The sequence below is a fragment of the Lichenostomus cassidix genome, chromosome 2, assembly GCF_008360975.1.
Source record: "Lichenostomus cassidix isolate B80296 chromosome 2, HeHo_3.0, whole genome shotgun sequence".
Lineage (NCBI taxonomy): Eukaryota > Metazoa > Chordata > Aves > Passeriformes > Meliphagidae > Lichenostomus > Lichenostomus cassidix.
This window is the reverse complement of record NC_139482.1, coordinates 130,262,822-130,287,574: the sequence shown is the minus strand read 5'-3', so window position 1 is coordinate 130,287,574 and position 24,753 is coordinate 130,262,822. Positions and strand designations below refer to the sequence as shown.

General features: G+C 35.9%; 1 protein-coding gene across 6 annotated transcripts in view; it reads right to left on the bottom strand.

Moving 5' to 3' along the window:
• VPS13B (vacuolar protein sorting 13 homolog B) overlaps window positions 1–24,753 on the bottom strand; it is a 433,483-nt gene that overhangs the window by 350,481 nt on the left and 58,249 nt on the right. For all 6 annotated transcript variants that reach the window (XM_085053291.1, XM_085053288.1, XM_085053290.1 and 3 more), the window contains 8 exons: window positions 23,439–23,534; window positions 22,972–23,094; window positions 20,702–20,839; window positions 19,237–19,324; window positions 14,029–14,220; window positions 13,266–13,435; window positions 10,203–10,397; window positions 8,538–8,662 (listed from right to left, as the gene is read on the bottom strand). In XM_085053291.1, coding sequence (XP_084909417.1) covers window positions 8,538–8,662; window positions 10,203–10,397; window positions 13,266–13,435; window positions 14,029–14,220; window positions 19,237–19,324; window positions 20,702–20,839; window positions 22,972–23,094; window positions 23,439–23,534 — 1,127 coding nt within the window. The remainder of the gene's footprint in view (window positions 1–8,537; window positions 8,663–10,202; window positions 10,398–13,265; window positions 13,436–14,028; window positions 14,221–19,236; window positions 19,325–20,701; window positions 20,840–22,971; window positions 23,095–23,438; window positions 23,535–24,753) is intronic.

Sequence of the window (24,753 nt, the reverse complement as noted above, 5' to 3'; positions counted from 1 at the left end):
TAGTTAAACATCAGCAAAGAAAAAAATCGTATTGGCTTTTGTTTTAAAAACATCCATGTTATAATGAAGGAAAGAGATCTGATCAATTGAAAAATGAATACACAATTTTTGTACTGGTGTCTGAACTAACAATCCTTTCCATTTCTTGCACTGATATTACAAGTATCTGCCACAGATTTATCCAAATCTGACAAACCGGTTTTGTTCTCATAGTTTACAGTTTAAGAGCTTCATATCCCACCTGAGCCTGACTTGTTCTCTTTTTTGCTGTTTGTTCAAGTGGCCCTGTAATGTTCTCATCCAAAGCATGGCATGCTAAAAAATCTAGTTCAGAAACTGGGAGCTGGTGCCATTTAGAACATTAAAACATAATGAAAACTAGACAATCTTTACCAAATATACAGGCCCAAATGGAGGTCCAAATGTTCACAAGCATTCAATATAGCACCTCTTCCTCAGTACACACACCTGACAGGTTACTTTAACTTCCTTTAAAAGGCATTGCTAAAGAAATAGCATTAAAAAATATGAACCTATAAACAACTAGGACAGAGGTACTTGAGGAAAATGCTGAGAATGCATATTGTTTGAGTGTAATGAAACAAACACTTAGCTTAGAACCAGAGACCCTGATCTATGAGAAGGACTATTCCTATAAAAAAGAAAAAGCACCTCTGGGTTGCAGAGGGAACAAGCACGAGGAGAATATAGCAAAGAAATTACACTGGACACAGGACAGTATGTTTCTTCCACCTGGTGATGAACACAGATGCAGTAAAGATGCTAAGGTATTATGGACAGCTGAACATCCACATGAACCTTCATATTTGGGTTGTTTGAGTCAACATAAATACAGCTTTTTTTAAAATAAAATGTTTTCAGCCACCATTTATCATGGTTATCAGCTTCAACTGAGAGTCACATTAATATGCTTGTAAGAGTAGGTGCACAATTTAAGACTGGTTTCTGGTATCTCACTTCAGGTGGAAGTAATGCCTACCACTTGAGAGTGAAGCATAGGGTCACAAAAGGATATGCTACAGCTTGGCCAGCAACTTTGCAATGCTCCATGAGCATAATGAAGGTAACCATAAAAAAATAAACAAAATCAGCAATTCTATATAGCTTAATAAGTATCTAGCTTATTCAAAAAGCCTTTAAACACACACCTTTGGTGAAGGTGGATTATTTGGTACACAAAGTGAACAGTCTAATATAGTTCCCTGTAGAATTATTTTATCCTCTAATGAATGAAAAGGCTTTTTTTCCCTTCAACTTATTATATTTAGTGACTACAGATTCTTAAAACAGTGCTTAAAAGAAGATGGAATGAAAAAGGTGAAAGGTAAGAGAACAACTGCAACACTAAAGTACAGTTCTTCCGAATTCTGTGTAATAACCAACATTTGAACGGGGCTGGGTAGCAGAATGACATCACAATCAGTTTCAGGGTGCAAGTTTCAAGCACCCCTTTCAAGCGCCCAGCCTCCATAGCCTCCTGGCAGCTCTGGAGGCTGAGTGCTGCCTCCAGTAATGGTCAGTGCTGTGCCTACTCTAGACCTGTTTGCTTGCTCTCCCTCAGCCTCAGGCCAGGGCAGTTGGCACTTTCACATACAATGCTGAAGGGACCAAGCATGTCAGAAGCTGTCCTCAGTCTGAAGCCTGACCATACATCCTTCTTAGATCTAATTTTATTTTTTTCCCACCTTTAGGGATTGGAAGGGAAAGCTGCAGTAGGTATGTGTATATGAACTCAGACATGAGAAAACACCGAGCCTCGTGCTCACAGATGAGTTTCTAGCAATGTGTTATTTAGCAGTAGAGGAGCAAACCCAGAGACCGTATTTCTCTTTATAATTCAGAGATACACTTAAAAGTGGAAAAAAAAAGGCACCAAATTGTAGATAAGACTCTGGAGAAACAAAGGACAAACTTTGTGCAAAGAACTGCCACCAGGGCATCTATCTAGTTAAGAGTCTCCATAGGTAATACCTCACAGCAGAGAATATCCTGAAAATCCTAACCAGATCCTTTTATACAGAGAGTGTTACCACTAAGAGAAACAGAATTTCTAAATACATCCACTGCAAAAGGAATATCTATTAGGGATTCAGTTTTTCTTTAGGATCTAAGCTACTTAACAGCATTTCAGCTTTAAGAGGGGGTTTTTGATACCTTTCATCAGTCTCTAGCCAAAATGTGGCTTCAACACTGAAAATCCTTCATATTTTTAAATACCATTTACTTGTTTCTAGTACAAATGCCAGCAAATACTGAAGGCAACAGTTACAAAAACCAGCATTAACTATTCACCATGCGCAATTACTTTCCCTGGACAGATATTAGTTAATAAGCTTAATTTACTTTCACTGAAGAGACTTGAAAATTAGTTAGTCTAAATAACTACACTGGAAACACTCCCAATGACTACACTTTACTGTCAACTCTGCTGAATTTCCTCCTCATGGACAATACTGAACAATACAACTGCTTTCAATTTATGTTGATTAAAAGTGCACTTTTAACAGATTTGCTGAATGCTGTCTGCCACATCTGCTGAGAAACAGTAACATATGATCTGGACTTGATTTTTAAAAAAAATTAAACTAGAGGTTTGCAACTGAAGTTAATTTGTTGTCACACTAATCAAGCTGCAAGTCATGTACTCAGAATGCAAATCCCCTCCTGTTCCAAGTGCTTTTCTTGGTAACCAACAACAGCTCCTTCCAGAAAAGTCCAGTTGAAAAGTGCCCCAAAATGTTCTTGTTGAAACTTAAAATGTTAATATCACTGCAGATTAGAAATGTTCCACACAAGTTCTTTAAGTGTCTCCATCCTTATACACAAGTGTGACCCCCTTGAACTTTTATAAAGCAATAGCCATTAAATCAATGAAAAGTCCTTCTGTTAAATCACCCTACGTTATTGTTCACAATATGCTATACTTATATTGACATACTTACTCCTCAAACACTAAGATGCATAGTAAATCAAGCTTCTGAAAGTATCAGTCACTGCTCACCTAATGTCCTACCAAAACCAGCTACCAACAAATTAAATTTTAAAAATCTGATTTAGTAGGATGTTCTTTGATGCCTTTTCTAGGCAATGGCAGAGAAGTGGACAATGCTGAAGCAATCCAGCACACTCCCTAGATTGACTGTTCACATGTGAGGCAGCACTACACAACCACATCTGCAGAACCCAAAAGAAGGACTGTTGTGCTCTGCGTTTGCACAGCCCCTATCACTGGCATATCCCAATAGTTCAAACAGGTTTTAATATGTGCCAGATCCAAGTGGCACAATGCTGAAGTGGCTGAAACTCTGCTGTCCCATACACTGAATGCATCTGTTCAGGCATTCAACTCCAGATCTTTTCTGTTTTGAAGAATACCCTGAATTTTCATCCAGCAATTAAATCAATTACTGACATAACTAATAGTTACAACTGAATGCTACAAAATCAGTTTCATGTGTTCTCAACCTGTTTCTGCTTCTGACCAAAGAAATGAGTATGCCCCTCAACTGCCCACATGAAATGCAATCCACACCCAATCTAAATTGACATTACTCTTGATCTATTGTGACTAGCCAATAAAACAGACTGCCAAAATCAAGATCCAAGTGCCAATTTATTGGAAAACCTCCTAGATTTATGATCTAATGCTCACAGTTTGTGGATATTTAGCTCTGTGTTACGTGCCAGTATGCTCTGCTTGCCTCTTACTAGCACAACTGCACTGAATCTCATGACAGCTACATCTTGTGACCCCCAAGGTCACAAATGTACTGTGATTTCTAGTTCTAAACAGATTACTCCACTGGACACGCCCTGCAAAGATGTTTTAATCAAAAAAGTAACAAAAACAATAGTTCACCTGATCCCCCACTACATACTTTTAATCCCCTCTTTGGTGAGAAGCAAATCCTAAGACCTCCTACTGCCATCACAGTAGTACCTTGTTGGCAAAGTCCATGTCAGCAGAACTTAACTCCCTTGCTAAATAACTTCTTACTGTGTAAGGAGCAAGATCTTCATCTACCACTCTGCTTGCAGATCAACACGAACATCAACATGTTCAGGCTGGTGGCAAAGTATATTTCTCACAATCTTTGTATAATAGGCAAAATGCAGTTATAATCCTACATGCCAATCTACTGTAAAAGTAGCAGATTCTAAGGATACAGTAAATGTTTACCTTTACAGTTAAACCCGTGTTAAAATATTAAGAACAGCTACACTATATAAACGTTAAGAGTTAATTAAAAAGAGCGTTCAGAAAATGCACATATTTATTCCATGTGAAGAGCACTGCATCTAAATTTCTGAAGTGGTCTTGAAGAACTACAAGTGCAGATATTAATAAAATAACTATCAGGTCTGTAATTCTCAGCTTTCACAAGTGAAACAAGTGACAGATCTCTGGACAGTTGAGGTACCCAGCATATGATACATGTGGCTGCCTTTAACAGCAGAGAAAATTTTATACCTTCGTCAGCTTTTGTCAATAATGATTAGCACTTCAATAAGAGCACTGAAGAAATGAAACTACAATGTCAACACAAATCAAATCTGTTACCAAAACCAATTCTTCATCAAAAAGATGAATTTCATGGAGATTAGCATGTGGCATGCATTTAAGCTGAAATTTATTTCTTAACACAGTCTGCAGAGAATGGCTCAAAAAAAAAAGTATCTTCACAGAAGTTGTATCTGTTTAGTATCTCAAAGACTGGTTTTTGTTTACCAATAATTATTGAGATCTAATTGCAATTGTCTGTTCAAGATTTTTGTTCTGATACAGTAAAAACTCAAGAACAATCAATTAAATGCTCTGTACTCTCTAATAATTCAAGTGCAGGCCATGAAGTTCTAGATAATAATTTACCCAGCAGGTCCTCAACCTCTTTTTAAAAGGTTAATTCACACACTCAACATGACTAGCTATTAGTCAGGTCTGTACTGGTGTTTCCTTGAAGACAGCAAACCAACAGCTGTTGCTCTGGTCTCAAAATAATAAAGAGGGGATCCACTATCAAGGAAACAGATCTCCTGAAAGTAGACTCCAGGACCAAATAGCCAAATACAAAGGAATACTGGATAATCATGTCATCATCATTTATAAACTTATTCTACCAGAGCTCAGAGACTCAAAATCTGTCACAGGCAGAGACAGTAAGTGAAAACCCTCCTACCTGATCAAGAAAAACAGGAGTCTGGAACACTTATTTAGAGAAGACAGGTTAAGAAAAGCAATAAAGTAACACACATAATTAGACTAATACCTAGCTTAAAATTTACAAAGGACACTTCACTGTCAATCGGATACCAGAAAAATAAAAGGAAGGCCATTAAAAAAAATCTATATTCTGCAATGTTAATTAAGCATTCTTCAGAAGTACAATAAAGTGGTATTTTACAAGTGATAGAAGATTAGAACACTAAAGTTTGTCACACCAGACTACCTCATCTGTTACCACAGACATTGTAGCCAAAAGAATAAAAGAAAACCAGCTAATTCCTCTCAAGATTTCTGTTTGGCAATAAACATTCTTGTCATTCACTCTAGGCTTTTAACCATATTCTGCTAATTCTCAGTTGGTTTTAGACATCCTCCTGAAAGCTGCTTTACAATCTGGCATGCAACACTACATAAAGCAGTTGTAAAATATTGACATTAACATTGTATTTTGCATCTTGTTACTCTTGACAAAACCAAAAGACCAGATGGTTTGCACTTTTCAATAAAAACAGATTAGCTATGCAATTTAAAAGATGTCCAAGACTTAGTTAACTAGTGAGTTTGAGCATATTTCTTTTATACACTTCTAAGAAAGTGTATTAACTGAAATTAAAAAAGACATCAATCTAATAGGTAACCAAAATAGCACTTCATGACCATTTATGGTTATTTACTGGACTTTACTGGGCTGACATTGCTGAAATTTTATCTGTTAAAACATTGTGCTGATGTTTATCAACAAGTCTTAAAAAATTAATATTACTACAGTATTTAATACACTGTATACAACATTTTGAGATTATTGTGCTGAAACTAGAAAAGAAACCTCTTCTACTGATTTATGTCAGAAATAAAGTTGAGATTTTCACTGCTAACTCAAAACATACTACCTAAGGGATTCCATAACAGTTCATAAAATGTCTTTGTTTTTAAAAGGTATGGTCTGTGGTATATATTTTCTACAAAGAAATAGAAGAACACATGTAGCATCAGATGTGTGTACTTTAAGAAACTCTGGAATGTGAAATCCACAAATCCAAATAAAGCAGGTGGTATAATTTGGTAGGGAGGACTGAATTTAAGTTTAATGACATTACCAGGTTATCCTACCAGACTAATTCTCACTCACTGCATGACTTCAATGAAGCTCTCAGTCCTCATGCTGATTTCGATTTAGTTGAAGTGCTATTTGATGCATTTCATCTGGAGTTTTATTCACTTCAAACTACACTTCATTTAACCAGGCTGCTGCTGTACTCATTTGTTTTTCTACTTTATTACTCACAAATTGGTGTTGCTTAGTTTAGATAAATTGTTGGAATAAGTTCATTTTATAAAGTCACTTTATTTCATTAATAAATAAGTAAGCCATAGAAAGAGATCGTATCACAGGAAAAAAAGTGAGAAAACTATTAAAACACACTAGACCACAATAAGTGTTGGTCTAACACTATCTTCTAATAAATGCCAATAGACAGTTTGCTGTTTTAAGGCAGGACCATTCCCCTGTCTCCACTCCCCAAAACTACAGCTCTTTCCAGCTGGGCATGCATTGTAATACAACACATTTTTAAAACAAAGAGACAAAGAACATGAGAGAGCCAGATTTTATGAAGTGCAAGTGTGAAACAGTGCATGAGGAAAAGCACAAGAAACCAAACATGAGCACACAAGAGATGGAGCACAGCGAGCTTAAGCACACACAAAGAGCACAAGCACACTAAGGAGAAAGCAGCAGCACTTGAACACTATCAACTTGTCAGATGACACATTTAATCAAAAATTAATCTGTAAAATATTTTTTTTTATTTTGCACAACTAAACCTAGGGTTTATAATACAGTAAAGAAATATAAGTTTGCTATTCAACACTAATTTACTCCTATAGTTTGCTAACCAAGATTACTAACTAGAGCTTAGTGTTAAATGTCAGATAATGTAAGGAAAGGCTGTCAGTTGTAAAGCCCTGAAGTACTCTGATTACTGGTGATCATGGGGTATCCTGGAAACATTCATTTTTTAGCAAAATGTTACAACACAACTGCAATTAATTTCAAGTCATTAACACTTCTGTAAACTATTGATACAAAATATGACAAAGTCAGTTAGGCTGCTACCACCTGGTGGTGTGCTTATAATGCTAGAACCCATTTACATTTAACACAGCATCACAACTTGTGAGAGAAAAATTGCAATATTCTTTACATGACACCAAGAACAATCACAGATGTAGTCCTTTGTGGCATAATCCATTATAGTTTCACAAACAAATGTACCTTACAAATTAGCACAAATCATACAACACAATGTTTGAAGCCAAAGTATTTAACCTATTAACGTGCTTTTTTATTATGTTGTCATTTTATGGGGTTTTTTTGCATGGATTTAGTAATAAAGTAATATTACAAACAGCTATTGCTCAAAATGTGAGATAAAGAAAAATAATACCTAGTCCAAAGTACTGCCAAAATGCATTTCCCTGAAAATAGTTTTCATAAATGCAACCTATTAATATGAACTATTACACACTGATATTTATGATCACAAGATTTGAACTGTAGAGATACATTTAAATACTGAATTTCCATGGCATTTAAGGCTAAAAAAATTATTATGAAATGAGCTATAGAAAAGTACAGAACTATTCTCAGAAGAAAAATATTTGTATTTAACATCTGAACTACTACAAACAGTTTAAATATCTGATCACAACATTGAAACATTTCAACCTATAATGAGAAACAAGTAAAAGTGTAGTAGAAACACTGTGGGGTTGAGATTTTGGGGGTTTTACCCCCCCAACTTGTTGCTTTTTATTTGGTTGAGTTTAAAAAAGGAAAAGCTGACCTATTTAGTTAAAAACATCAAGCTTGCCACCAGGATGTAACTTCAGCTTTTGTAGCAGCTTGAGAATGGTAACTGGTTCCAGAAACCTACGAGGTCCAGAAGAAAGCCATTTACTAGAGGGCTTCTGTACCACAGAATATGCTGAGTTGGAAGAGACCCACAAGGATCATTGATCTTAGCTGAATGGCCCATCCAAGGATTGAACTCGTGACCTTAGCATTATTAGCACCATGCTACAGTTCTCTCAGCCAAACAAGGGTCTAAAATGTTTGTTGACAGCTATCCTTACAGAGTTATTAACAATAACAGATGTAACAGCAGAATATGATAGAAGAGACAGAGAAGTTTAGGGATAAATAGAAAGCTTGGCATTTTTAAAATCACTCATTAAAAATGCAAAAGTAATTGTGCACATGACAAATACACTGTACAGGCTTAATGCTCACCAGTATTTGGGGAACTTGATCAGCTTGCCATAAACAGCAGTACTGAATGAGGGGATAACTGGAACAGGAATGCAGTACAATCCTTTACTGTCCAAAGAAGTCAGTGCTGCTTGAAAACCAAATATCTGGAACAAATTCAGTTTGTCAAATGGTATATCATCACACGATTAAATTAATTTCAAGATATTCTATAAAATAATGAATGTATTTATAAATACACTCAGTAAATACTAAAACTGTGCATTATTTTTAGATAACTCCTTTTCCCCAAAAACAAATATAGCTACAAAAATCTGCCTCAAGTAATGCCCTAACAGGAACATATACCAAAATATTTTCTATACTCAAAAGGTGTTAACTAGGCTCTGATGAATTTTAAAAAATGCTGAACTACAATTTTTCAATTAAAATTTTAGTCTATATTCTTTAAACTTGCAAATTACATACCACCTTTCATATAAAGTAAAATCACCGAGTAATTAAAACAACACTGGTAGGAAAGAGTGGTATTTAAGGAAATTATAAGCTTCCCTTCAAAGCCTTTTTTCTTAGCAAGAGCCTATCTAAAGAAAGATTCATCAAAAGAATTCTTTATTATTTTATCCTGTTCAATATGGCAAACAAACTGTCGTAGAGTTGCCTTTTAACATGCTGTACCACCATTCACAAGAGCACTTCAGTCAACATTAAAGCTAGCAAATAAACCCTTTAAAACTCAAAGCTGATGTGCAAATTCTGTTTCTAAACAGTTTTCTGAAGAGAAAAAAAATCCTCTCAAACTGGAAAACATACAGATGACTTGCAGTACTCCACTTCCAATCACTTTAAATGTGACAGAAGGTAAATATGTCACCCAGAAAACTTAGAGCTTGCCACACAATTCTGGAACACAGTTTCTTGTATGTAGATAATAAAGTTTAAATAATTAATTCTTGCAAAGATATCAGCATGGAAGTAAACAGATAACTGAGAAATTGAGTATAATTAACTGTAGTAGTAATAAAAATTTATATTTTAGTAGCACCCAGAAGGTGCTACTAAACTGCCTAAGCACATCCTAAAAGGCTGGAAAAGCCTATTTTAAAACTCCTCCTCAGAGCAGATGACAACTGAACAATCTCAAAACAGTTTTCCATATCTTAAGCTTCCTCCAGCCTCACAATAAGAATTCCTGTCATATAATGCACCTTCGAGAACATTCAGAGATCAGTCCTCTTATAATGAAAAACAATTGAATTGTTTAACAGTTTTTGATTGCATATCTTCACTATGATGGTTTTGTTCTATCAATACTACAAGTAGTGATGGTTTTTCCTCCTAACTTCCCACCAAGTCTCTAAGTGTATATTGCAGCAATCCACATATCGTATGAGAAAAAAGGTTTTTCCTGAATTATTTTAATTCAATCTTGTCACAAGGACCTTGGGGCTTCAGTTTGCAGTTTCCTAATATGAAGTTCTCTGTGCATATTACAAAATACTTGGCTCAAGTCAGAAGCAGCAATCCCAAACTACAATATTCTGTGAAATGTGTTTACTCTATGGCCTTGTAGATTAGCTGAGAACATTCTTACAGGAAACCTACTAACACTTTGGATTAACTACACATATATGATCTTTTTCTGAGCACACTGCAGTAACAAACACATGTCGAGCTCTCATTTACCTTCAGATAGCAGTGTGAGTAACAGTAATGAAGCAGATTGTCAGACGGCTGCCCGAGGCTGCTGACCACATGCACCAGTTGCTCAGCATACATTGGCACTGAGTGCTCCAGGTTAACCTTATCCACCAAAATTCGAATGGCAGGTAAAGGCCGAAGGGGCTGGAAACTTGCAGCACTTAACAGTCCACTTAAGTTCTAGGGGAAAGAGGAAAAAGTCATGTAATAATTATACTGCAGATGTATTATTTATCATATCTGCTTGTTCTTACCTGCACACACTAGCAAATCTACATGTAATAAACTATTTACAGATACCATGGCATGACACTATGAATCCTCAAATCTTTCCAAAGTATTTTCTTTGAAGTTCAAAATATTCAACTTTTTATCCAGAATTATCTTGGGTGCAGGTGTCCAGGTGCTGGCAGTGCAGGGACAGCCTCTGTGAAGGGACAGGTTCAGCCCGTTCTAGCCAGTGCTCCAACAGCCCCACCACAGGGTACAGCAGAACACCTCAGCCAAGCTGGAGGCATCTCCATGCAAATAGATTCAAGAATGGGCAAAAACACCACACAGGCTGCACAGACTCGGAGAAGTGAGAAACAGCAATATGAAAAGTGAGGTCAGAGAAGGAGGGGGAGGCAGTGGTGCTCCAGGCAGCAGAGAAGAGATTCTCTTCCAGCCCATTAAAGAGACAACACAATAGCAGACATCCACACTGCAGCCCATGGAGGTCCTATGCTGGAGCAGGTGGATATGCCCGGAAGGGCACTGCAGCCTTGAGGAGAGCCCACACTAGAGCAGATTTTCCCTCAAGGACTGCAGCCTGCAGGCAGGACTTGCACTGAGGCAGAACAGTTGCAGGAATGAGGGAGTGGCAGAAATCAGCTGTTACAGACTGACCCCTGTATTCCATTTCTCATCCCCCTCTGTTGCAGGGTGGGAGGTAGGAGAGTCAAGGAATGAAAGAGAGAAATTGAGTCAGCGGTGGGAGGGGAAGGGGGATAGGGGATATATGTTATTTGGATTGTTAGCAGTAAGCTAGATTAATTGCCCCAAGTCAAGTTTGTTTTGCTCATACTGGTAATTGGTAAGTGATCTCCCCCTCTACCCTGACCAGTCCCATTCTCTCCCCCCTGCTCTGTTGAGGAGGGGGAGTGAGAACAGCTGGGTAAGCATCTGGCAGTTGGCTGAGGTCAACCCACTACAAGATATGCAAAGTCAAAATATTTCGTCCTATAAAATATTTGTTTACATTTTTATCACTCCAAAGCACTATCACCATAATAATCTCATGCTGATCTAGCCTTTACACTGTCATCTTTTATGTATTCACAGTCATGCCAGATATCCCAGCAAAAGAAGATGCCATTCCATAGAAAATAAGTACTACAATTTTAGACACCCAAGTCTATTTTTTATTGTACCTATAAAAATGGAGTACTGCATCCAGCACAGGCTGGACATGGGCATACCAGAGTAAGTTTGTCGGAAACAAAGCGCTTATGGGGTTGGAGCACATGAGCTCTGTCTCAGGAGAAACAGAGACAATTGAAGTCATTCAGTCTGGAGCAGGCCAGAGCAGGATCCTACTGCTGTCTACTGCTACCTACTGGGAGGGTACAGAGAAGAGGGAGACAGAAGAGGTGCTAATTCAGCACTTGACAGAACAACCCCGGGAGCAACCTGCTCTTGCTTTCACCAGGATCTTGAACCCCTAGAGAACACCTCCAAACATATCTTCCAATCCAAATTACACTATAGATCTAAAATTTCTTTTAAATTTGCATCAAAACAGGACAGTAAGTTGACATATATATGATTTTCCATCTAAAATTCAAAAATATTGTTTTAAATATGCTTGGCTTCATTCAAGAAATGTAAATTGAGACTCCAAGTAACAACTACACCAATCAAAAAGTTCACTGGAATTCAACTTCTTTGCCTCAAACCTCCAACAAACACGGGACTGTTCTCCCATTATAAAAATACCATCTACCTATGTTCATAAGGTGAAAAACACCACAAACCATTGCATTATAGAGTGCAATGTATTAAAAAGTGCTAAAAAGGAAAAAACATCAATGAGCAACCTGTTCCAGTGCTTCGACACCCTCTGAATAAAGAATTTCTTCTTAACATCTAAACTAAATCTGATCTCTCTTGGTTTAAAACCATTGTCCCTTGTTCTGTCATTATCTAATTGTACAAAACTCCCTTTTTCTCCTTTTTAGAAGCCTCCTTCAGGTACAGGACACAATGAGATGTCCTCAAAGCATTTTGTTCATCAGGATGAGTTACCACAGCTCTCTCAGCCTAGCAGATGAACTATTGGACAAAAATGCCTAGAAATTTAACTCAAGCATTCATGGGATTTGCTCTTCTTCCCACTCCTTCCGTTATCCATAAAACACCTGCCAGTTTCTGGCACAAGAGATAAACCTACTGCAAGTTTTCATTACAAGCCACAGATTCATCCCTATGGAACCTCAGCTTTATGCATTGAAGGAGGAGACCTATAAGAATAAAACCAGTGTAAGATTCTTTAGCTGGCATTATTCTACACATATCCAAGAGATAAAACAAAATTAAGGCTGTTATGAAATTTCTGTCTCTCTGAGCTAGTCATTCAGCAGTTAAATGCCCAAGACCTGCTGTCATCCTGTCTGGACCTAGCACACACAGAGTCAGCTGTTAGCATCTATGTAGTGTCTACTGAGCCTATGTATTAAAAGATTTCAGGCTTTACCAAGTATGTGAAGACACACAAAACAGGTAATCTTCTGCTCAAAAGATCAGCTACTGCTTTTTCAGTTACTTCATGCTTTAAAACCTTTTTTATTCATAGTTATTTTTCCTATCCATACACAACATCTTTAGTTTCCAAGTCTAACTAGCCAGACATCACTTATCTTAGTTATCTGAAGTTAAGGCTCATGGGCACCAAACTAATTCAGAACTCAGTGATACATCCAGCACATGGAGTAACAGGCCAGTAAGAATATTTATATGGAATAGCACATGCTGATATAAAAGACTAAATAATTATCTGTGCATACATACCTTCTCACCCATGATTATGGGCAGCAAGTGGTCTAGTAAATTGAATTCTGCCACAGGAATTATAATTGTACACTTAAGAACAGTGAATGTTGTAAGTCGAGTGGGAATGTATTCCTCCAGTGACGCTATTTCTTCTGAGCTTGGCACAGTTCTATTTCCATCCATAATATCTACAATAAATCAAGATTACATATGTTTCACTAAAATATATAAAATGTGTCCTACAGTTGATGTTTCAGAAATGCCTAGAGACTAGCAAAAAATGCAAAGCTTCCCCCCCCCACCCCTTCGTAGTTAATAATGTTATTCAGCACTGGTTCTACTAAGGCTAAATGCAATAATAACTGGATTGTCCATACTTGAAATCTGTATTCCTCTCAGAAACTCAACGGTTTACCATAAGTTGCTTCCATTCATTTTCATCCTGTATGACTATTATTTCAAACTAATAAATACCTGTGGAAATACTTTCTTCTCTAAGACTCTAAAATAAAGCTAGAGTAGACAGTGAAATAAGTCATTCAACACGAGGCTTATGGTTAAAACAAATGGCTTTCAAAGTGTCTGAAATGATTTCAGAAGTATATCCATCACTGATGGGGACACTGTGATTAATTTTACCTTCATTTTACATTTTGCTCTTTAGACTCATAAAATTCTTGACAGGTTTGTAGTTCTAACTATTTGAAAGCTACAACTTCAAAGGCACTAAATGTAGTCTGGTTTAATTCTGTATATTTGTGTATATGCAATAGGAGCAAACCTGGCTTTGTTCTGCTGTAGGGTTCATACTCATGTTCCAGAGCACAGACTATCATTTTCATTATCCGGTGCACTGCGCTGCTATCCAACCGCAGATTGAGTGGACCCACAATAAGGCTTTTGGTAGACATCTCCTGAACATTTCCAAAATCTTCACTCTTTACTGAAGAAAGGTCTTGCTGATTCCCAGAAACTACAAGAAGTTTTATAAATAACAAGTTACACAAAACCATTGGACTTAACATTTTTTATCAGCTACTTCCGTTTTAAATTCTGTGATCACAGACTTCAAATATACAGAAAAATATAACAATGCAAATATAACATACAAACATACAATGACTGGTTTAACAGGTTTTAACAAAATTACTCATGGTGAATGCAGAGCAAACAGGGCAAATTTCTGTCTTCCCTCCAAGCAGAATACAACTTAGGAACTCTTCCAGAACGTTCTATTTCTCAAATTTGGAACTCTTTGGAGGTGTCTAAACTTCAATTGCAACTTAACCCTACGTGTCAATGACTGCTGCGGTGCTCAAAACTTTCTACAGCTTCTCACAAAGATATCCATCCCCAATAATCAAGGAAAAGGTGTGCATGACAGATCTGGGCCCTTGAAAGCTTAGCTGCATTGACAAAGCTAGAAGAATCAGACTGACTACTAAGATAAAGCCTCTCTTCCATTCACATTTACCACCATTCACTGATGTATGGGCAGTGAGAAGGAAAATTTCTTTAATCATTATGTCTCAGACTGGCTTTTTTATGAGCCAACAGAGATAAAAGAGTAGTTTAGTAAAGGGTAATAAGGTAGACCAAAATCACACATTCGCTCTATACAGGCTACTCTTCAGCTACCAAACAGCATGACTATTCCTCTAAACATTATCATGGAAATTCTTCAGGTAAATCATGCAGATTTCAGAAGCTCAAATTTTCCTGTTACATATGACTCGTCAAAATACACCCCTAACATAGCTAGTTTGCAGAACTTCACTCTGATTTTTTTTTCCTAACAGATCATCACTTTCACAGTGTCCTCATGACTAACACAAGCGCTAAACATTGAATCTATTGCTGACCATCACATAAATGAACAGTCTGACAAAATAAGCATCAAGATGAAATGGATTCTGAGACTACAGAAGGGCAATGGAGCTGGTGAAGTGCCTGGAGCACTTCATGAGGAGCAGCTGAGGGAGATGGAGTTATTTAGCCTGGAGAGAGGGAGCTCAGGGAAGACCTTACTGCTCACTACATCTACCTGGAAGGTGGGTGTAGCAAGGGCAGGTCAGTCTCTTCTCCCAAGTAAGAAGTTACAGGATTAGAGGCCTCAAGCTGTACCAGGCAAGGTTTCAATAGGATACTGGGAAAAATTTCTTCATTGAAATTGGCTACAGGCACTGGCACAAGCTGCCAAGGGAAGCATTGTAACCACCATCCCCAGAAGTGTTCAGAAAATATATGAGTGTGGCACTTCAGGACACAGTTTAGTGGTGAACATGGCAGTGCTGGGTTAATGGTTGGACACAATGACTTAAGAGTTCTCTTCCAACCTTAACAATTCTATGATTTCTGGCTGCCCAAGAGAAACCCTGTCATTTATACTCATCTTCCTCCTTTACTGCACTCTTAACTGCACTCATTCAAAACAGTCTTTATATTGAGGGAAGTTCAGCTTGGTGGAAAAGGAAGCAAGGAGAGGGGTTTTTTTTCCGTTATGTTTAAATCATACTCTATAAAACCTTGTTGCTTCTAAGCATTGGTGAGGAAAAAGGTCCCCAAATAAGACTATGCCAAACTTGATGCACAGCTGGGCTAATGCTCTGCAGGCCTTTACAGGCTTATACATTCAGCAGAAGAATTAACTTTATCCTTAAGAGCCCAACAGAAGTTGATGCCGAGAGCATTTATAGCCTCTGCTTCCCTTGGTTTGCTGTTTTTCAGAGAAGAAAAAGAACAATAAAAGAAAGATAAAAGGACAGAAGGATACTACCTTATAAAACCTGTTCAAATCTTAAGCTGGAACTGAGTTACAGCCTTTTGACTAAATCCTGAAAAATATTTTTTTTAATACCCAGCATACAGACTTCTGCACTTATTTATAGGCAGTTAGCACACATACTTTCATCCTTCAAACTCTATACAGTATTCAGTTCAGATGAACACGACCAAAAAGTGTAAAAACCCATAACATCACATAAAAATAATAAGTCCAAAAATAATAAGGCCAGAGGTAGTAACAGCCACCTTTTCAAAGAGGAAAAACCAGACTTGCTTGTATATATTGTATGTATATGAATAACATATCTAAGTGACAGAATTTATACAAACCACTTTCTGGAACAGTTCCATTTAATTCAAAATATGTGCAGAGAATGGGAAAAAAAACTTATTGGTTCTACATAAGTAGGTGATCACACCTACTTGAAGTTTTCAAGTGACCTGAAACTTCATGGACACAGAGAGAAAACCAATTTTCAATCACCAAGTTTTCAAGCTCTCTGTAAATCATATGTCTAATTCTAAGTGACAAAAATATCAAAGTGACTGCTGCAGTAATAAAGTTGCCAGCAAAATACAGAGGTACACATTACAAACAAAAGATATCTTCAACAGCACACCCTGCTAGGTCTGTAGGTCAGGCAAATCAGTGATCAGGAAACTAGCAGGCTACATAATGTTTCAGAGAAATTGTTTTGCACTAAAATACAAAGCAAAAAACCAGAAAAATAAAGGAAGGAGAAGACAGGCAGAATTCCAAGTAAGACTACTGTGCATGACTATCTTGCATTCATTCAAAATACTGAAATTGATTAATGCACTTCTGTAAGTGACAGATGAAACTCCTGAGGGTTAATGTTATCCAAGAGGCACTTGTGGTTTAATCAGTAATCCTATGCTTCAGGAAAGGTTAAAGGTGCAAAGAATGTGTCAAACCAAAATTGCCTCGACAGATAAAAATCTTACAATCACAGTAACTGCCTCCTATAACTTAAGTTGGGTTAGTTTTTTTTATGATATGTGGTGTGCACTAATTGTAACTAAAAACAGTTATGCCAAAGTAAGAAATAGTAAAATGCAAACTTTCATATAAACAACACATTAAAAATACAGCAGATTTATATTATTTTCAAAATCTTCAGGTTACTATATCTCATTTAAAATAAATATTTTACACTTATTTGTTTATGTGCTATTTAACAACTATGCATTTAACCCAAAATATGAAAAAAATAGCTAGAAAACAACTAGCAGAAAACATCACATTTGTTTTTCTGAGAAACAAAATTATCTGAAAATTTAAGATTTTAAGTTCTTGGCTCTAGAGAAACACCAAACATTTAAACAATTCAAAAATTAATTATTCCATTATTTTGTGTAGCCAGATGGCTGAAATTAAAGCAGTAATACTGAAATAAAAGTCCACAGTAAGACTTGATAGGAAGCCAAGCAACATTTTGTGAGGTGTTTTCATAGTGACTGATGGAGAAAATAGAAGCCAAGGCTCTGAGAAAGCATTCTGAAAGAAAAAGAAGAGAAGCTAAGGAGGGAAAAATTTAGTCAGAAAATACAAGTAGCCTGGTACTGAGGAAAAGAGAAGAGTGTTCCTGAGTTCAGTCATTTCTTAAAAGGGTTAGTTAAAAGTCAGGAAGAGATGTGATCACAATATTCCTTATGCATTCAGAGAAACAAGAGAAAATACTCCACAAAATCAATTTTTCTTCATAATGTACATAGTTTGTGCATTTTTAAACTTCTATACCAAGATTCAAACAGGAGATAAAGCTTACTTGAGGTTTTCAGCTTCTCTATGTAAGAGTTCAATGTGCAATTGAACATTTATATCTTTATTAAAACCCAAAGAAGACTGCAGTAGAAGCTTGACTTATTTGTACATTTTCAGAGCTTCACACCATACTCATGGTAGAGAGGAAAGCCTCAGAGTCAGGAAAGAACTGTTAAATTTCCTGATGTAGGCCTTAACTACCAAAGGCAATAGAACCATTTATTTATTTTTGTAAGTTTTTCATTATCCATCCTCTAAGGAAGCTGGAAGTTTCTTTCCTGCTCCTTTTAGATTTAATGTCCACCAAGCCCAGAAAACAAAATCGAACATTAGGAGCTGTGATTTCTCTTACACAGAAATAGGAATGGGGAAAAAAAAAACCAAACAAAAAAACCCCACCAAAACAAACAAAAAAACCCAAACCAAACAAAAAACAAAACAAAACAAAAAACCAAACCAGTTGAGTTGGACTATGCAGCAAGAACAGATAAATATTCAGTCACAAAACAGCAAGAAATTCCCGGCAGATATCCATAGAAATAGTATTCACAATAATAAATACACAGATGGGGAAGAAAGTATTATTAATTTGACAAAAAATCTGCAGAGCAGCAGCTGCAAGTGACAGAGTTCAGCAGAGTTAGGGGGAAATTACAATTAGCGATAAGAATATCTGTGTAAAAATATATACCTATTACTTGCTCATAGATTAACTCCTTTGTCCCAGCTTTTGTGACAAAAGTTTTGAGACTCACAAAACTAGATATACTTACTGCATTAAATCCACTTCTTAGACTTAAAAAAGAATTGATGGGAATCTCAAAAACTATTTAGAATTGCCAATATCTATGTGCACATGGCTTAGGCTAATATTTGCTCACAAAATTGCTTAGATACATATATTTGGAGATTAACTATTCACACTATCTTGCATCCTTGTATTTTCCTTCATAGAAGAAAAACAATAGTCCTTTTCATTTTCTTTTGCCAAGTTTATGATCAATCTCACTCTTCAACCAGGATTTCTCAGAAGATATTTTTTACATGCAAAGTCAATATTAACAACTTAAAAAAAAAGACATCATACTTTATTAATTCCACCACCGCTACAAGTGTTTCATAGTGTTTTATAGCCAGTTGCTAAACTGTACTACTTTCAGTTTAGTAAGTGGCTATAAAAAATATCATTATGATTACTTATGCAGGAAAAGAAAAATAAAAAAGGAAGAATACCAACAATCAACAGCTAACCAAAACAACCAACCTCAAAGACATCAATGAAGATGAAAGCATTTTAATGATGATCCTGATGGTATATCTAAGGTAAGTTAGAGGACAGTTGGTCAAGGACCATCTGAGCATGAAAAGTCTTTGTTTCTATTATTTATCAGGGTAAACAAACGGAAAAAAAAAAGGTACCTTTGCCACTGGTGCTTTCCATTGTGTACAAGTAATCCATGTAGAAAGCCCCAAACCTCTGCATTCCAGCTATCTCTGTGTACGTCTCCTACCAACAAAGCAAAGCAAACAAAGAAAACGTTGTATAAGGAAAGAATCCTGAGATTACCAACTGATAGATTGGTATTAGAGAGATATATTCATGTTTGGATTTGTGCATCAACACAGGGAAAGGCTTATCAAAGCAAAGGACAGAGGTTATCCCAAAGAATTCACCTTTCTGATAGGTAATGTAACTTCCATTTGAGGCCACACAAACGCACATCCATAATTCCTGCGGACATGCTGACCAGTTCATCAATAACATCTAGTCACTTAGTACCTTTAATGGAGTAAATATTCTTCATTTGACCTCTTGCATGGAACACATCAATGTAATTAAATACACCGAAAACTTCAGCTCATTCAATTTGGCTTTGTTATTCAAGGAATATTGTGGTTTTATCTTTCAGCAGTAGGAAACTTATCAAGATTTTATGCCAACATTGGGATTTATACATAATATATTACATTACAGAGCAAATTTGCTTCCTCTCTTGCCAAAGAAATAGGCAAATCATAAAAGCATCAAAGACAGACCAAGGATAAAGTAAAGCTTAAAACTAAAACACACTATGGGCAAAGTTTGAATATAAGTACTTGTGATTTTACTGATTTCATTTTTTCATGTGATTCTTCAGGGTTACATTTTATCAGTAGTACTAAAAAGGTGAAAATAGTGAAATTTAAAGGAAGTCAGATACATTCCAAATTGTAAATGGCTTACCTGCAAAATAAACAACACAGACCTCCACCTATGAAGACACCTGGAAAGGACCACCTTGGTCATTGCAACCAGTCTTACTAATTGCAGACAACCAGGGAATAAAGTTTTACTGCACAATTTACAACAGAGACTATAGATGACTGAAAATTTGTCTCCACAAAAGGCAGAAAAAGCAAAATTTTCTCTAAGTAGATAACTATAGGACACAAACAATAAAATTAACACTGTCCAAATCTGACAGCACTTCTTAGTTTGAAGACCATAGACTACTTACTGTTTGAGTTTAAAGTATGTGCTGGTAAAGTTTGACTTTTTGCTAGTATACTCTCATATGTCTCTCTCCTTCTTGAAAGGTTCTGTGGTTACTGCTTTTGGAAACTATGACATTAATTCAGTTTTTGGGGCAGGAGGGGACTTTGAGGTTTCTTTTGGACATGTTTTTTCAGTTTGGCTCTTTTTTTGGCTTGGTTTTTGTGGGTGTCTTTTTTTTAACACAAACAGATTTACTTTTTCTTTTGGCCAGCTGCTAAGTAAGATTCGGTTAAATGTTAAACAGTAAAGAGACCTTGGTCCTCTAATTGTACACAGATCAAAATAATTATAAGAAATCCATTAAAGAGCATTGGAAAAAATTTTATAAGAAAAATGTAATTCTCTGACCTTATGATGAGCTGCATCCAATATAAATTCTGCACGAATACTATTATTTTCTGGACTTCTGTAATCAAATAGTGAATTGGTAAGGTATGTCATTCCTTTTGCACTCAAATTTTCTCCACAATTAAAGAAGCATGCCTCCTTCACAAGGCAGTAGAAAGTAAAGTGGGGAGGAAAAAAAAAAAACCAGTCAAGTTAACAAAGCAGTCTCAATTCTGTCATAACACACAAATGACACACACAGAGTAGCATCCCTCAAGCGCACGTTTCATTATGAATGAAGATCAAACAATGAAATTAACTTCATTTGTATAACACAAGTTCCTGTCCACTCCTTCCCCATTTTCAAATCAATAAAAATGGCCTGAGCTAACAAGTATTATACAACTCATCATAAAGAACATATTAGTTGCATTTTAACAGTAAATAACCTAAGATCATTGCTCCAAATCCTGCCCCAGCCTCTTCAGCATACACAAACTTGTCACTACATACTCTATTTCTGGCTGACCAATCCTTTCAGATGCTGTATTCATCCTCTTCAAGATAATCAGTTATTTCTATGTATGACCTCATATTCGTCTAGATTTTAACATGCCTTCTCCCAAACTTCTATCCTTCTCAAATCAATACAACTTTCCTATCAAGAGTTATTAATCCAAAAAAGTTATTTAGGAGATCTATTTTTTCCAATTATCTATTCTCAATCACAGGCAGAGCTAGAACCTTTATGAAAGGCACAATCCCACAACAATAGCAGTACACAAAGACAACAGGTGAGTAATATCACCACTATTGTCATAAAGCAGATACTTTCCTAAATTCATAGACTAGAGAGTGGCTGAAAAATGAGTGAGAATAAAACCCCAAATGTCCCATATCAATTAACCTAAAGGAAATTAGCTCATTTGATCAGAGCATGGTGCTAATAATGCCACAGCTGGGGGTCTGATCCATGTATGGGCCATTCACTTAAGAGTTGGACTTGATGCTCTTTCTGCGTCCATTCCAACCCATAATATTCTAGGATTCTGTGAAATTATCTTGGTCACCCACCCACTCAGTCTAAAAAAAAAAATCAATTCTCTCAGGATTTTATACCTGACAATCTCAGTTGCCACAAAAAAGGTGGCTGTCCACCCTCATATCTCCCTTGTCCTTAACAAGGCCAGCATAGCATTTTTACAGTTGGCTCACCCTTGCCTCCCCAGCCTCTTTCTGGAAAAGCCTATGTGTATCCACTGCAGCACACCAGTCATTGAGTGTGTCCCACTGTATCCCTAAAATCCCAACAATGTCATACTCAGCAGCTGTGTAAGGATATTTTCTTGTTTTGTGCACTGAAAAAATAAACACCTGAGATGGTGATGCTCTTACAGGGGAAAGATAAGAAGCTGCCCCATCATACCATATCATAGTACAGTATATGATTTCCCAGATCAGGAGATGTTTGACATAAATATAGGCACTTGGTATTTTCTTTCATATTCCTAATTTTCCTCTTTAAAATATTTTCCAAGACTTCACAGAGCACTAACATCAAATTAACAGGTCTCTTCTTGGCTGCATTATTTGTTTTTATTTAAACATAGGTAATAATTGCTGCTCTCCAATACTTTAGGGGCACTGTTCTATCTACAGTTCAACTGAAAATCATTTAGAATTTTTAGAACACCACTTCATTAAACATTATAAAAGTCGTTCATATGGATACCTGATTTTGTCTTAAGCAATTGAAGATTTGCTTCTATTTAAAATGTAAAAACTAATACTGTCTAACTCCTTCACTTCAAAGAATATTTGCTTCTATTTAAAATGTAATAACTAATACTGTCTAACTCCTTCACTTCATACTGTTCTCAATCTTACTGAAAAGTGAGGTAAGACGTTCATTGGGTATTTGTGCCACATTTCTATTATCTTCAGCATACAGTGTTCCCGTATTTTCCCTTCCAATCTTCTGCTGATTTAAGTACTTTCAAAAATTTTCAAGTGTGTTTTAATTTGTTATACAAAATTAAAGTATGCAGACATAGGCAACAATGGGTTATTGTCCAAAAAAAAAAAAAAAAAAATCTTATGTTTTGTCTCTTCTCAATCTGAGATATTTGCCTTTTCAACTGTAAGGAATAGACATTCAGTTCTATATCCCAGTAACATTCAAAAATCACAAATGGTAACAGCAGTCTTTTCAAGTTTTGCAATGTAATATTTTAGTGAAGTATAACAGAATTGCTTACTCAGCGAGTCAACCGATATTTCAACATACTCACTTCATCACTCCTATTCATATTTTCTTCAAAATCTTTAATTCCCATAATTCCTTTAAGGCACATAGCTTGGCAACCAACAAAACCAATTTGGCAATCAAAAAAAAGTTCACCTTTCATAAGGACCTAGTGAGGAAAAAAATAAATGTGACAAATTTTTAAGGCATCTACTCCCCAAGAAAGAGAGAAGATGGACAAAAATGAAGCAAAATATGTTTAGATTTATATATTTAGAGTTTTAACCAATAGCAACCATGTAGGGCACTTCAAAGGAAAGGATTACTACAGTGTTTGATGACTATAGCACTAGAAATTTTGATAATCTATATCTACATGATTATTACAATAAACACATTCAATATGACAAAAGATAAAAAAACAGCAATTAAATGATTAAAAAATATTTTATTGGCAACTACTTGGTACATTATTTATAATGTATCAAAAAAGTCCTGTCAATGGAAAATTACCTCAACTGTTGTTCCTTCTTGTTCCCAGCATATAACTTCTTTGGATTTTACTTTCTGAGGACTGTAATAACTACTCTCAGCTTGCATTTCAGTGAGCTACAAAACAATAGGATAAACACCTTATAAAAGTCAACATTAGTACTGAAAAGCAGTACTGTCATTAATATTAGTATTGAAAAGCAGTACTGTCATTAATACACAGAACTGATAAAGACAAAGTAAACTATAGGCCAAAAGATATTAACAGTCAGGAAACAGGTGCAATTAAACAGCTGTAACACATTATCCATATTAGAAGGTCTCATTTTCAACTTCTGGTTGAAATATGCTATAACAAAATGGTTAAAACACACTAAAATATTTTTAGTTTGCTTACCTAAAGAGAAACTACATGAAAAGATGAAACTGAAATACAGCCACATTATTAATATCAAATGAGCTTATAAATTGCTGTAAAAATCCATAAATACATTATTTATTCTTCCCAGAAAATAATTAAACAGCATGATAATATTACAGACACATTTTGATTACAATCATACTCATTTTTGTTTCATATCATGGCACTTGAGAACAACATGCATTTTTATTTCTGGCATGATTTTGATATAAAAATTCAAAATGGGAAAACATGCACAGGGTAAAAAGCACATAACCTACAGCTAAGAAAAATGAGAAAAGAGGCACACAACATTGAATATGGTACATTTGGCATGAAAAACCACAAGTTAGTTTATGTTGAATACTTCAATATTCAATACTTCAAATTCTAATTTTTGTAGAAAAATATCTACACACTATTTATTTTCAAGACTGGATACACATGGATGTCGTTTCAATTTAAAATTTTGTAATCCAAATGTCCAAGAAAATTGGATGAAAAAAATCACTGATCACCCTTCACCTGTGTGCAATTATTGTAGAGGAAAAGCAATTAATTGATTAAAAGAACTCAGAAATTACAAGAATAGTTTTCACCATTATTAGAAAAGGGTACATTTAATTTGGCATGATTTTTAGCTGGAATGATATCAACTGCTCCAAATGTTAATGCTGAAACTTGACCTTATTTTTTATCCAAAATATGAACCACAAATTAATTCCATACATTCTTTGCATGCAAGCAGAACAATGAATTCTGTTTTCCTCCTGTCACTATACTAGCATCATACATCACATTTATAATTTACAGAACACAAAATGTTACATTTTAAGTAGTTTTTAATCACTTCCTAATCTAAAATGCGTGAACTTGCAAATGAAGCATTAGGAAAGCCCTCTTTACCAAAACATATGCTCAAAAAAGAAGTTCATA